The 15,570-nt window shown below is 38.2% G+C and overlaps 3 protein-coding genes across 3 annotated transcripts in view; all 3 read right to left on the bottom strand.

The window, feature by feature from the left end:
* Positions 1-3,563: 3,563 nt before the first annotated feature.
* Positions 3,564-7,776, bottom strand: LOC113678077 (E3 ubiquitin-protein ligase TRIM45-like). The gene has a single exon (XM_027194945.2). The coding sequence runs from the start codon at positions 6,355-6,357 to the stop codon at positions 4,147-4,149; it is 2,211 nt and encodes a 736-aa protein (XP_027050746.2). The 5' UTR covers positions 6,358-7,776; the 3' UTR covers positions 3,564-4,146.
* Positions 7,777-8,587: 811 nt separating this feature from the next.
* LOC149034538 (E3 ubiquitin-protein ligase TRIM45-like) lies at positions 8,588-10,962 on the bottom strand. Its single transcript, XM_089193558.1, has one exon. It carries the CDS (start codon positions 10,910-10,912, stop codon positions 8,720-8,722), a length of 2,193 nt encoding a protein of 730 aa, XP_089049684.1. The 5' UTR covers positions 10,913-10,962; the 3' UTR covers positions 8,588-8,719.
* A 4,560-nt stretch (positions 10,963-15,522) lies between these two features.
* Positions 15,523-15,570, bottom strand: part of LOC113678085 (uncharacterized) — a 3,216-nt gene continuing 3,168 nt past the window's right edge. The window contains exon 1 of the mRNA XM_089193563.1: positions 15,523-15,570. This exon is cut by the window's right edge and continues 3,168 nt beyond it. The gene's annotated coding sequence lies outside the window, so the exon portion shown is untranslated.

Genomic DNA, 15,570 nt, shown 5'->3' with positions numbered 1-15,570 from the left:
CAAAACTTCCCCAAAGTGTGGCGATACCTATAGCAAATCCACATTTTTTTTGTTTATCCTCCTGAGCGAGGTGAAATAGGCCAATCCTTGCCAAGATTAGCTCATTTTCACTTAAGACCTCTTTAGACATGTGGCAGCTTATCAAATGATGTTTTACTTCGTCATTGCATTCAGACAGTCGTACCAAACCACTTAAGCCACGCGATCAACCAAAGTTTTTTCCACCTTTGCTATTCAAAAAGCAGTCCTGAGACGTAATGAACGTCTCGCTAGCGAACGACTTCTTCCTGTACCTGTAATTGTTTCCAACGCGATAAAAGTTCGGGAGATCTAAAGGAACTCATTATAACTTTGTATGCTCGATACGATTTCAATTTCCGCGTCAAAGGAGAAGCCTACTGTGGTCAGTGGTTACGCTCGTGAGGTAAAGAATGGGTTTGTGACTTTCTCACTCAATTGAAAGACTCACGTTACTCTTATGAAATGGTTGAACGGAATACAGACTTCGAGCAGTCTCTTATTTTTCTTAAAGATGGTGAGGTCACGCGTATCCTGTGAGCATGGAGAAGCCGTGATACGCGAGACTCGTGTCTCGCGTCTTTGCCGCTCCACGCTCTCAGAGTTGGGCGAAGACAAGACACATTATTTCTGGTGCGATACAAGAGGTTCAATGGTTATCACGATTATCTAAACACATTTATTTACGTGGTAAAGATTTGTTTGTAAATCTATGAATTGATGCCAGTCCTATTTGGAACGAAATGTATTTGAAAGAAAAAAAGAATACTAAGTAAAACAAAAGTTGTCGGCAACACGAAGCATGCCTTCACATTAAGACTGACAGTCCTAATGTTTATCATGATACTTTAATGCATATGTTCGAATGTTCCCAAAAATCTTCTGGTAATCTGCCCGCACCCACCCCTCACCCCGCCCTCACGACTGAACCGTACTGTTTTCACTCAGCGGCTGGTGAGCAAGCACGTTTATGAAATAAACGTGGCGATCGCTACCTGATCACCGTTCTTGTCGATCCGAATGTCAAAATACCAGCGTGATATTGCCGCGAAGATGAAGCAGTTGTGTTAATTGATTCGTATTTCACATTCGAGTCGAAGCTTGGGTGGCACAGGTTATTTCTTACGGTGGAATCGACGAGGGGAATTCGAACACTATTCGTAGTGTTTGAATTGTTGGAAGAAATGGTCGCATGGGGATGGTAAGTTTAACGAACAGTTTCAAATTATGTATTTCTGACGGTTTTAGATCTACCTGCTTGATTTATATCGGTTACGCTTCATGTTGACAAGTCCCTCAAAATGGCGGCCAAACTTGTAGATTACCGAAAATTAGGTAAGTTCACGGAGTTATAAAGTTCTCGTAAAGGTCGGGCCGCAAATTTTTTTTTCTGTAGTTACCTTTTCTATGGTACCTACTTCCTAGCTATGTTAGTTGGATCAGTTTAGAACGCCTCACTTTTTCAAAAATTTACTTTGAATCTGATCGGTTTTGGCGTCTGTGATTTAGGCGAACCAATAAGGTGTCATTCAAGTCTTCCTGCTTCCTTGATTGAAACGTGATGTTTACGAAAGTCGCCTCGATAGATAAGATAGAGTTAATACACATGGCTGTGGTATTTGTTTTTTGCTGAGTTCCTTAGTTTTTTGTAAATTGTCCTCCAAAGTCGTATGAAATTAAAGTCTTGAAAAGTGTCACGGCAAGCCTTTGCTCGAGTGAAATTTAACTTCCGTAAAACTCTGAAAAATAAAGAGATCCGATCAAACTGATTGTTGTTTTAGTATAGGTACATGAATGTCTTGCAACACACAAGAAACGAGCGAAATCCATGTCTCAAGCAAAATCGACCGGACCGCTCTTACAGAGACACTCTCTTAAGGTTCTTTAAGAAAAAAAAGCAAGACAAAAACTTCAATTCATTCTTTTCAGTTGAAAATGGAAATTCTTCTTGATACTTTTAATGGACAGAGTGTCAAAATAATTTGTTCTTGTCAACTGAGTTGATATTGTAACTTGGCAATGATAACACCGGAAATCGTGAGCGGATTAGAGTTTGTACTTCAATCTTCAGGTCAGACAGGAAGGCACGCAAGCTGATTTATGCAAATTAGCCACATACCGCTTGTTTATTTAGCTTCCCGTTAAAGGCGGGAAAGGGGTGAGTTTGTAAAATGAAAACGAACTCGTTACAGTTTCGTACATTCGACGTTCATCTTAAGAAACAAAAAATTGCCCGGGATATATTCCTCTTAATCAAAAGAGCATCATCCTCTCTTGTCTTAACTATGGATACTTCCCATTTGTCTAAACTGACCCAAAGGTTTGCAGCAGAAATATGTCCGCAATAGTAATTCATATATATTTTTAAACGTAGACAAATTATGTAATAACCAAATGAAGCAGGCAAAAAGTGAAATATTTGAGGTAAGTTCTGATTTACCATCGTGTTAACCGTTACATAAGCTCTTTATTTAGCTTGTTTCATTTAGTATTGTAAAAAAGATTCAATAACTCAATAATGCGCCTGCGTTTCTGATGGTTTAGTGGAAGAAATGGGACGACAGTTATTTTCATTTACGTTTTATTTATTTGTTTATTCGACATTTTTTAATTTGTTGATAAATTCATTTGTTTATTTTCTATTGCTTTATCGTTATGTCTTTTTCCTCGCTAGGAAGGGTAAATATTACCAAGAGATGAAAAAAACCGCTACATTTACCGGTTAAAACTTATTCTTTTTTCTTTTTTCCAAAACTACATCGTACGATGAAAGTAGTGCTTGAAAGAACAAAAATGCAAACCTTTCTGGTCATGTGACTTCAGCACTGAAGAGTGATCCATCAAACCATTGTTACAGGATTATAAGAAAAGCTTCTTAGGTCTGCAATACGTGCAAGAGCTGTGATTGTTGTGGCGCATGTGATTCTCAACGTTTAAAACCCAACCCTGTGAACTCGCTTTTTCCACAGGATGAATTTCAAGTTCGCGGAGCAATCAGGGACATGCACTGAGAAATCTTTAAGCGAGTCTATATGAACATAAAATCGCTTCCGATTTGGACGATAACGAGTATGAAAACTTTTAAATAGTACAGAAAAAACACTTTCAAATTTGTGACGGTAAATTTTACAACGCTCGTGACTATTCACTACCAGACCTGATCCCTGCTTTTGTCCCATATAGCAGTTTGGATTTTTCTTCCCTCAGCTCCGGTTTCCTGATTGCCAATTATGGGTACAGTAGAAACTCGACATAGCCTTTTTTTATTTTCCAGCGAAACCAAGGTACTAATGATTTTACAAGTTTTGAAATGATATTTCTGCGTTAATTTTTCAAACAACTTTATTTTAAAATGTTGTTTCTTTTTCCTAATTTGTCTCGCCTTATTAAATGGAACAAAACCTAAGAATATTTTTCAAAACATTTTAGAGCTTACACTTAAACTTAGTTAGAAAATCCAGTAGATGCCCATTTTTAAAAACAGTTGTCACCTTACTTCTCGTGCTTGTTGATTACTTATACATGTGAAATTATGCAATCATAAATTGTTCTTGAATTAAATTTTAATCAAAAATATATTTTCTTAGATTGAAAAACCCGGACTTAATCTATCCAGACCAATCAATGATTGAAAAAAGCAGCACGTGGTCTTAACGTTTTCCAGCTTTATATTCTCAGTCTATAAAAAAAGTCAAACTTGTTAAATGTTTCTATACAGCATTTAGTTTTTCTGCTATATTAGCAATTCTTTCAGGACTCGCCGTTAAATTTCTTGGTCTAGATTATTCAAATCATTGCCAACGATGCACAAAAATATCCCAGACTTAAAGAAAAAACAAAAACAAAATTTTAGATCGACGAAAAACCAATGAAGGAGAATATTAATAAACCGAGGAGAAACATGGATGACGAAAGATGAAGAAGATTGAAAGGGCTTGAAACTGACGAACTTGAAAGACCTGGGCGAATTACTTCAAATCAAAAGGTTGTTGTCTCCGGTTGTAATTGTAAGTCTTGATATTATTGCTGAGAGTTCTTCCAGAAAAGTGATAAAACAGCATTAAAGATAAAAAAAACACAGGTAAGGAGCGGCTCAAGTAGCAAAATTCACTTTTGAAAAAGTCTGATCTATTTCAAAATATACACTTTTTTCTCATCATAGCTAGTAACAAGAATACGCCCGTCTGGTACTTTTGTTATCGCCATAGGCTTAGATAAACGGGTGATACTTTTGCCAGTGAAGCGACCGTCTAAAGAAAACTGCTGAACTCTGTTATTGCAAAAGTCACACACTAAAAGATTATCGGAGCTATCTAAAAGCAAACCACGCGGCGGGTTAAATTGTCCATCTTGATTCCCTTTTTTGCCGAACCTGTATAAGAATGTTCCTAACTGATCAAAAGCTTTTATGCAGTCGTTGCCTGTATCAGATACGAGAAACATGTTTTTGTAAGGAGTGCAGCAGGTTGGACCAAGTAGTTTCTCTGGGCCTTTGTCTCCAAATGTGAAAATAGACTCTCCTTCCTCTGACATCACCTGTATCCTACCATTTCTATACTCGGTTACAACAATGCGTTCTTCATCATCCACAGTAACGTCTATTGGCATGCCAAACTCTCCTTTTTCTCTGCCTTTTTTCCCAAAACTTTTAACAACAGTTCCTGTGTTAATATTAAGTCGCTGTATTCTATCATTGTCATTATCTGCAATTAGGACTTCGTTGTCATTTAAAAACAAAATGCCATCAGGGAACTGAAATTGTCCTGTACTGCTACCTCGGCCTCCAATTTTTCTCAAACAGTTACCATCTTTATCAAACACATAAACACAGTGGCCATTGTTATCTGTCACAACTATCTGGCCTTCTGTATTCGCAGCAATTCCATACAACCCTTTGAGTGTGTTCCCTGGAAAGAGTTTCAAATTCAACTCCCTGACCACAACAAGTTCACGTTCTTTTACTTGCATAGTCATGGGACAGGTCGGTAGTTTATCGCCATTAATCTTCACCTCAATGCTATAGGCGCCAGCTACTTTGGGAGTAAACTTCAGTCTAAGATTGCCGTCTTCTTTCTCTTGAACAATCACGTCTGTAACATCTTTGACGGGTTTAATCAGCAATTCAACTCGACCCTTAAGATCAGCCTGGTTACTTATCTCTCCTCCAGATGTCTTTGGACATAACGTAAATTCTGCTTCTACGCCAGCCTGGAAAGTTTGATTCAGTCCTTCTAAAGTTGATTTGGCTGCCTTTGCAGTGCCTTCGGTGACTTCAATAAAACCCAGTTTCAAGTCCTTTTGAGATGTCGCAGTGAATTTGATGAACGTCGTCTGTTGATGTTTTGGAACTGCAACTCGCAGAAGCTCTTCAAATTTGGTCCTTAAAGTTTCTTTGTTCTGCATAATATCCGAGCTTGAGGTTCTCTGCACCAGGTTTTCCGCAAACTGAGCTGCTTGGTTCATTTGTTTTACTAAGGATTCCACTTCCTGTTTAGCCAAGTTAATTTTATGAAGTCTCGACACGCGTGTTGCCTCGAGGGATTCCAACGCCTCTCGCTCGCGCTCTCGAATATTTGCGATCATTTGTTCAGCTGTTTGCTCGACGCCTCGCTTAGCGGTTGCCAAATTGCTTTCCAGCTTAGAAATAGTTTCTTCAAACTGCTTAATGACTTCCTGGAGCTCGCTTTCCATTTTCTTGATCAATTTAGCGCCCGACATGATGTTATCCTTTTCCTCGTGTGCTGCTTTGTCGAGAAGAACAACTTTGTGGTTTTGATGATCCGTGACTATGCAAATTTGACAAATGCAAACTTGACACTGCGAGCAAAAAAACCGTATAAATTCCCTCTCGTGGAACTGTTGAGAACAAAACGGTTGTCGCTTTAAAAATACTTCGTAATCTTCTGTTTTGAAGTCTTGAACTGGCGTGACTTTGTGTCCTTGAAAAGACTTTTGGAGCAGTTCATGTGCATTGAAACAATCAGGGCACATGAATCGTCCGCAATCGAAGCAGTAGTACATCTGACAGTTGGTTGCGCTGCATTGATAACAAGTAATACTACTCACATCACCACTTTGTCGAACAGCGAGAAGACTCAACAGACTTTTATGGAAAAAGCTGTTAGGCAAACGGTCGAAGCGATCTCCTTCTGGTAAATCGATCACTGCCTGACACTCCGGGCATCGGAATTTTCCCTGTTTCTGGCTTACTCTTGCATGTTTCTCCAAACATTCACAGCAAAACGTGTGAAGACATGATATAGTTTTGGGCTCGGTGTAGGTATTCAGGCAAATGGAACAAGTAACTTGTTTCTTGAGATCTACCAAAAGCGACTCCATCAGTATTGACAATAAGTAAAAACGACATATGAAAGCGACGTGCGAAATTGAATGAGAGGTTTATTTCAGATTCTTAGAAAACAGAACAAAGTCCGTTTCAGCTGTTTGCCTGTAGCCAATCACGTTTCTAAGCTCAGTTGAGCCTCTGTAACGTTCTATTGTTTTTCTGAAAAGAGTCTCAACTTGTTGTCTGAGAACTTTATTTTTGGACAGTCTACAAAAATGGTCAGAGTTGACAAGTTTTAAATTGAAAGCTGTGAGAATTAAATATATGTTGAAAACTGATGGTGTCGAATATTTCAACGCGGACTGCTGTTTTTTCTCTCTTTTAGTGCTAAATATGAGCCCTTTTAATATTTTGCAGAATCTTGAGGATACTTAAGACTGTTTACTGAGAACGCAGTTTGAATGAATAAATGTTAAACTTTGTCTTAAAAACCGGCCACATGAACATCGAATGCATAAAACATTTATTTCCTTATTTTCTTTTGCTTTATCGTTATCCCTTTTTCCTTTCTAAAAAGTGTAAATGTTACCAAAAGATTAGAAAAAAACGCTTCATTTACTCACTGAAACGAGACTAGGGCTACGATATAGGTACGAGATGCGTCTTTCTCTGCCTCCCCTACCCCCCTCTCTTCCCCTCCTTCGTGTTTTTTGCAGATATTCCGTCGTCAGTGGCAACCCCTTCTCGCACGAAAGGAAATTTGCCTGACAACAACGTCATCAGCTAAGACCGAGATGATGATTCGTGATTTGCATTCCTCTGGCGAGACATTCGACTATATTTCTCATCTGTCTTATTTGAAATCTGTCCTCGGTTTAGTCATTCCTAGGAAGGAGGTAAGAGCTAAATAAGAACTCTTTTTTTACCATTTTTGATTCATTTATTAACTCATTTAATTATTGCCTTACCTTTGAGTCAGTTTCTTTGTAGTAAAGGCAAATATAGAAGAGATGAAAAGCATTACATTTACTCGCTAAAACTTTTCTTCTTTTTTTTCCCAAAAATTATATCTTATCATAAAAGTAGTGCTAAGATTGTTGTGGCACTTGCGATTCACAATGATTAAAACCCAAACCCGTAAACTCGCTTCCTCCACGGGACGAGTGTCAAGGTCGCTGAGCAATCAGAGACATGTACTGAGAAATCTTTCAGAGAGTTTATATGAGCACGAAATCGCTGCAGCTCAGCCGATCACAAATATGAAAACTTTTAAAAAGTGCACTGAGAACTACATGTTCAAATCTGTGAGGGTTAATCTTACAACGCTATTGACGCTTCACTACCACAGCTTATCCCTGCCTTTGTCGTATGAAGAGGTATGGAGTTTTGTTGCCTCAGCTCCGGTTTCCTGATGGCTTATTATAGTTAGACTATAAATGAATTTGACATAACCTCTCTTTTATTTTCCAGGGAAACCAAGGTCTGATGATTTCGCAATTTTTGAAATGATGTTTCAGGATAAATTTTCAAAATAATTATTTCAAATTGTTATTCAATTTAAAACCGGAATATTTTCTTATCATTCATAACAACAAACTGAAAATAGCTTTTAAGCCTCATTTATTCAATGCATTCCTAATTTGTCTCGCCTTATTATATGGAACAAAAACCTAAGACAATTTTTCAAAAAAGTTTAGGGCTAACACTTAAGCTTAGTCAGAAAATCAGTAACCACCTCTAATTATGACGTAATTTCCCAGTGAATGCACATCTTAAAAAACAGTTGTCATCTTACTTCTAATGCTTGTTGATTACTTATACAAGTGAAATTTTGCAATCATAAACTGTTCTTGAATTAAATTTTAATTAACATATATTTTCTTAGATTGAAAAACCCGACTTAATCTAGTCAATGATTGCAAAAAGCAGCACATGGTCTTAACGTTTTCCAGCTATATATTCTCAGTCTATGCAAAGAGTCAAACTTGTCGAATGTTTCTCTACAGCATGTAGTTTTTCTGCTATATTGGCAATTCTTTAAGGATTCGCCGTTAAATTTCTTGGTCCAGATTATTCAAATCCCTACCGACGATGCGCAAAAATACCTCGAACTTAATGAAAAAACAAAAACAAAGCCTTTAGATCGGAGAAAAAACAATTAAAGATGATATTAATAAACCGAGAAGAAACATGGATGGCCAAGTGACGAGGGACGGAGAAGATTAAAACGACTTGAAACTGACGAACTTGAAAGACCTGGGCTAATTACTTCAAGTCAAAAGGTTTTTGTCTGCAAGTATAATTGTAAGTCTTGATATGATCGCTAAGAATTCTTCCAGCCAAGTAATAAAATAGCATTAAAAATAAACACAGGTAAGGAGCGGCTCAAGAAGCGAAGTTCACTTTTGAAAAAGTCTATCTCAAAATGTACACTTTTATCTTATCATTGCTAGAAACAAGAATACGCCCGTCTGGTGCTTTTGTTATCGCCACAGGCGTAGATAAAGGAGTGATACTTTTGCCGGAGAAGCGACCGTCTAAAGAAAACTGTTGAACTCGGTTATTGCAAGTGTTACATACCAGAAGATTATTGGAGCTGTCTACAAGCAAACCATGCGGCCAGTTAAATTTTCCATCTTGATACCCTTCTTTGCTGAACTTGTATAAGAATGTTCCTGACTGATCAAAAGCTTTTATGCAGCGGTTGCCTGCATCAGTTACGAGAAACATCTTTTTGTAAGGAATGCAGCAGGTTGGCCATGAAAGTTTCTCTGGGCCTTTGTCTCCAAATGTGAAAATAGATTCTCCCTCCTTTGACATCACCTGTATCCTATTATTGCCCCTCTCGGTTACAACAATGCGCTCTTCATCATCCACAGTAACGTCTTTTGGCTCGTCAAACTCTCCTTTTTGTCTGCCTTCTTTTCCAAAACTTTTCACAACAGTTCCTGTCTGAATGTTAAGTCGATGTATTCTGCAATTGCCCGAGTCTGCAATTAGGACTTCGTTGTCATTTAAAAACGAAATGCCATTAGGGAACTGAAATTGTCCTCCTATTTTTCTCATACAGTTGCCATCTTTATCAAATACATAAACACAGTGGCCAACGTCATCTGTCACAACTATCTGGCCTTCTGTATTCACAGCAATTCCATACAACCCTTTAAGCGTGTCCCTTGGAAAAAACTTCAACTTCAACTCCCTGACCACAACAAGTTCACGTTCTTTTACCAGCATAGTCATAGGACAGGTCGGTAGTTTATCGCCATTAATCTTCACCTCAATGCTATAGGCGCCAGGTACTTTGGGAGTAAACTTCAGTCTAAGATTGCCGTCTTCTTTCTCTTCAACAATCAAGTCTGTAGCATCTTTGACGGGTTTAATCAGCAATTCAACTCGATTTTTTAGATCAGGCTGGTTACTTATCTCCCCTCCAGATGTCTTTGGACACAACGTAAACTCTGCTTCTAAACCAGCCTGGAAAGTTTGATCCAGTCCTTCTAAAGTTGATTTAGCTGCCTTTGCAGTGTCTTCTGTGACTTCAATAAAACCCAGTTTCAAGTCCTTTTGAGATGTCGCAGTGAATTTGATGAATGTCGTCTGCTGATGTTTTGGAACTTCAACTCGCAGAAGCTCTTCAAATTTGGTCTTTAAAGTTTCTTTGTTCTGCATAATATCCGAGCTTGAGGTTCTCTGCACCAGGTTTTCCGCAAACTGAGCTGCTTGGCTCATTTGTTTTGCTAAGGATTCCACTTCCTGCTTAGCCGAGTTTATTTTATGGAGTCTCGAAACGCGTGTTGCCTCGAGGGATTGTAACGCCTCTCGCTCCCGCTCTCGAATACTTCCGATCATTTGTTCAGCTGTTTGCTTAACGCCTCGCTTAGCCGTTGCCATATTACTTTCCAGCTTAGAAATGGTTTCTTCAAACTGCTTAATGACTTCCTGGAGCTCGCTTTCCATTTTCTTGATCAATTTAGCGCACGACATGATGTTATCCTTTTCCTCGTGTGCTGCTTTGTCGAGAAGAACAACTTTGTGGTTTTGATGATCCGTGACTATGCAAATTTGACAAATGCAAACTTGACACTGGGAACAAAAAAACCGTGTAATTTCTCTCTCGTGGAACTGTTGAGAACAAAACGGTTGTCGCCTTAACAATGCTTCGTAATCTTCTGTTTTGAAGTCTTGAACTGGCGTGACTTTGTGTCCTTGAAAAGACTTTTTAAGCAATTCATGTGCGTTGAAACAATCAGGGCACATGAATCGTCCGCAATCGAAGCAGTAGTACATCTGAGGGTTGGTTGCGCTGCATTGATAACAAGTAATGCTACTTTCCTCACCACTTTGTCGAACAGCGAGAAGACTCAGCAAACTTTTATGGAAAAAGCTGTTAGGCAAACGGTCGAAGCGATTTCCTTCTGGTAAATCGATCGCTGCCTGACACTCCGGGCATCTGAATTTTCCCTGTTTCTGGCTCACTCTTGCATGTTTCTCTAAACATTTACAACAAAACGTGTGAAGACATGATATAGTTTTGGGCTCGGAGTAGGTATCGAGGCAAATGGAACAAGTAAGTTGTTTCTTGAGATTTACCAAAAGCAACTCCATCAGTATTGGCAATAAGTACAAACGATATATGTAAGCGACGTGTAAAATTAAATGAAGGGTTTATTTCAGATTCCTAGAAAACAGAACAAAGTCCGTTTCAGCTGGTGGCCTGTAGCCAATCACGTTCCTAAGCTCAGTTAGAGCTCTGTAGCGTTCTATTGTTTATGTGAAATGAGTCTTAACTTGTTGTCTGAGAGCTTTATTTTTTGACAGTATGCAGAAACGATCAAGGTTAACAAGTATTAAATTTTTAGCTATGAGAATTTAAAGATATGTTGAAAAGTGATAGTGCCGGATATTTAAACACATACCGCTGTTTTTGATGGTCAATTGATTTTGAAAGTTCCCGCGTGATCATCTGTGAGTTTTTCTTCCTTTTAGTGCTAAACATGAGCTTTTTCAACAATTTCGCAGAATCTTGAGGTTTAGGTGATATTTCTGCTTGACTTAAGATTGATTATTGAGAACGCAGTTTGAATGAATAACTGTTAAACTTTGTTTTAATAACCAGTTACATGAAGTGTGAAATGATATGTATGTTGACAAAATTGAAGTGAGCGGGACAATAGATCTATAATTTGCAGCGTCGCTTTTTAATCATTATTATTTTTTTTGTGATAACGAACACCATACGATCAGACATAATTAGAATTCAAACATTTTGTCGACCTTTTTTTAACCTAACTCTAACAATTGCTCTTATCAAAATTCTCCATCCTTAAAAGTTCTTTATTATCTGTGTTCTCTTTGTTCTTACTAAAAGAGGATCCTTTTTCCTGTCCACACTCTTACCTTTTTGATGTTAACCTTCAAAGTAACGCTCTCATTTCGAGATTCCTTCTGCTTAGCGGCAGTTCATGGTGTCGATAAAATTTCACTACATTCTGTTGATTCAGTTCTAATTGTTTAAAGGACACGATCACTCCAAAAATCGTATACTTTTGTAACCAGCAGCAGAAAGTTTACACCAAGTCAAGGTCTAAACCCATTTTTTCAGCTTCCAAAATTGCTTCGATCCCTATGAAAACTTATACCGCAAAATTCCTCACACGCACCGCTATTTTGAGTAGCTAATAATTCGCGCGGGGTAAATAGGTTACATTTCATTTGGTGTGCGCCTACACAGGATACCTCTCTTTCTCTGAGAATAAGACCACTCGACTGTTTTGGTCTTAAAAGTATCATTAGAAGATGATTTTCTTTAAGGAGGTTTGTGGCATATGTCTTACCCAGATCTATTTCGGTAACATCTCGAATCAATAGACAGGAGTGAGCCCAGGTAAGCAACTACAATGTCTTTTAAGAGGAACGTCGCGCCGAGATACACACGGTGACTGGGTTACGGTTCAGTTAAAAGAAAATGCTTTCCTTTGCTTTTACCTAGAAGGAAGTTTGCTCGAGTTGCTTAACTCCGATATTACCTATAACTTTTTGATTCAGCTCATATACGACTAGACTTTGAAGTGGCGTTTCTGTGTTTTCTGAAATCTTAGAACTGGTACCAGGTACGTATAACTGAAGCATAAACAAATAAAACCGTTGAATACGAATTTGTGGTGTAAATTAGACAGGGGCTTCGACACCGATGGTGACATTTCATGACCCTTTGTGGATTTCATGAATTGAGACCCTGTGTGAATAAAAGCTTTCAACGACTCTTGAAAAAGTAAACAATGATGTTAAAACTAAAGTTAACTTGGAAACGCAACGCACGTGACAAAAGGGCTTCAAAGCTTACTATATGGTTGTAAATTAAAAATATTCAAGACGAAACATTTTCTTCATGACAAAATAGCGTATCTATCTTCAATCTCGTAAGAATTGCCCCTACATTAAACTTTTCGTATCATATCTACTGCAAGTTTCACTGTTTCAAAAAGGTGTATGCAAATCGTAACTTGAAAATAAACTCGAACAAAAACCTTGATAATAATTTCGATCTTTGATTACATACTTTTTGCGCGAAACTCTCTCAAAGGACATTTAACTTCTTCATGGCAGACTGAATATGACTTTGTGTGTTTGTAAATCTACTATGACGTAATTGTCAAATTTGGCAGTTTTCTTAATGGATCACTTAGCACAGTCTTAAGAACCTGTAGCTTGTATCTTGCAGTGCCTTGCACTATTAGCGACAGATTTTTAAGGTAACAAACAGAGGATAAAAAAAGTCCTTTGTTCATTGTAAAAGTACTTTGAAGAAAAAAAAATCCAAATATTTTTACTTTTTTTACAAGTTTTACAAAAATACCACAACGACATGACGGCTATAGTGAAAACAAAGAGCGTTTCTTTATGTAAAACAATTGGGAGATATGGATTTGGACACTCGTGTGTCGCTATTTTATTGTTTAATCCCACAGGTTGCTTAAGAAAAGCTGTAAATAAAAAACAAACAAACAAACAAACCATTAGTTGTCATTGTACGCGGTGCGGCTGACCTGCCAGAAAGTTCTTACTAGATATGAGTTTGCACAAATCCAGCTTCGTGTAAACAAATCCACGTTAGTCTGTGAGATTCCACGCATGTCTGAGCGCTCCGTGGACACCAGATAAAGTCATGATTCATTCATGTGTTGAAGTTAAGGCAGCCGGCTCGTTGCTAAAAATTTCTTGCAATATTAGCTGTCTCCCGAAATTATCTGCTACATGCTCCACTTTCCACGAGCGAGATAACCAACACTCCAGAGAAGCGCTTATCAAGAAAGATGTGTCACTCTCGCGTGTGAATCACCCAGTGAATCAAAACAACGCAGGCCTTCAATGATTTAACAGGTCCTTTTTTACATTTTGCTTTACAGGAAGTGCCTTTCCTGTAACGCAGGTGAACACCTGCCAGCCGAACCCCCAAAGTTGAATGCAACATGAGCGAGGTGGGTGGGGTTATAAAACGAAGTCATTACAGTTTTATGCATTCGACGTTGATCTCTACAAAAAAAATTGTCGGGGACATATTCCTCTTAACCAAAAGAGTATCATACTCTCTTGTCTTAACTACGGCTACTTCCCATTTGTCTAAACTGACCCAAAGGTTTCCAGCAGAAATAAGTCCACACTAGTAATTCATCATGTATACTTGTAAACGGAGACAAATTATGAGATTACCAAATGAAGCAGGCCATAAGTGATATATTTGAGGTGAGTTCTAATTTTCCATCATGTTAACCGTTCAATAAGCACTTCATTTAGTTTGTTCCATTTAGTTTTGTATAAAAGATTCAATTACTTAACAATGCGCCTACGTTTTTGATGGTTTAGTGCCAGAAACGGGACGACAATTATTTCCAATCACGTTTTATTTATTTGTTTATTGAACAATTTTTTGAAAATTTATTGATGAATTCATTCGTTTATTTTCTATTGCTTTATTGTTATTGAAGTGTGCTCTGCCAAGATGGGGGTACTAGTGTAGATATACAAAGCAGATTGAACAAAGCAAGAAATGCCTTCATGAGCTTAAGATCAGTGTGGAGGTCAGCAAGCTACAGCACAAAGGCAAAGCTTAGAGTCTATCAAAGTTGCGTATTGTCAACTCTCCTTTAAAGCTCGGAATGCTGGCGAATGACAGAACAGGACCTCTCAAAACTGGCATCCTTCCACACAGCCAACCTCAGGAAGATTCTGAGAATCTTCTGCCCTCGGAAAATATCAAACGACCAACTACTGAGGCAAACCAAGCAGGAGGATATTCGTGCACTTGTCAACAGGAGAAGATGGAGGTGGATCGGTCATGTGATGCGGAAGGCCAGTAACAACATAGCCAGAATTGCAATTCACTTGACACCTGAAGGCAAGCGAAGCAGAGGGCGCCCGAAAACAACTTGGCGCAGGACAGTAGAGAAGAGACTAAGGGGGCTCAATTTTAGCTGGAGCACAGGATTTCGTTGCTGACCTATGTGCCACACAGGCATTATGGGTAGTAAGTAAGTAAATAAGTTATTGTTATACCTTTTTCCTCATTAGGAAGGGTAATGTAATCAAGAGATGAAAAAAACCGCTACATTTACTCGTCAAACTTTTCTTTTTTTTTTTCTTCCAAAAATTATATCCTACCACGAAAGTTGTGCTCGAAAGAACAAAAATGCGAACTTTTCCGGTCATGTGCTTCCGGCAAAAAGTGATCCATCAAACCATTTTTGCAGGATTAAAAAAAGCTCCTTAGGTCTGCAATGCGTGCCAGAGCTGTCATTGTTGTGGCACGTGCGATTCACAACGTTTAAAAACCAATCCTGTAAAACTTGCTTCTTCCACGGGATGAGTGTCGAGCTCGCTGAGCAATCAGGAACGTACTGAGAAATCTTTCAGCAAGTTTATGCGGGCATGAAATCGCTGTAGTTTAGCCGATTACAGGTATGGAAACTTTTGAACAGTACAGAAAACCATGTTCAAATCTGTAAGGATTCACCTGAGGTACGGAGTTTTGTTGCCTCAGCTCTATTGTCCTGATGGCGAATTATTGTTAGAAAATAAATGAACTCAACATAACTCTTTTTTAATTTCAAGGGGAAACCAAGGTACTAATGATTTAGCAATTTTTTAAAAATGTTTCCCACTGAATTTTTTAAATAACTTTATCTAAAAACTAATCATTAATAACGACAAATTGTACATAACTTTTAAGTCTTATTTATTGAATGCATTCCCAATTTGTCTCGCCT

The sequence above is a fragment of the Pocillopora damicornis genome, chromosome 14 (genome assembly GCF_964200805.1).
Source record: "Pocillopora damicornis chromosome 14, jaPocDami1.2, whole genome shotgun sequence".
In the NCBI taxonomy this organism is placed as follows: Eukaryota; Metazoa; Cnidaria; class Anthozoa; order Scleractinia; family Pocilloporidae; genus Pocillopora; species Pocillopora damicornis.
The sequence above is the reverse complement of the archived record's forward strand: the minus strand, read 5'-3'. Positions and strand labels throughout refer to the sequence as shown.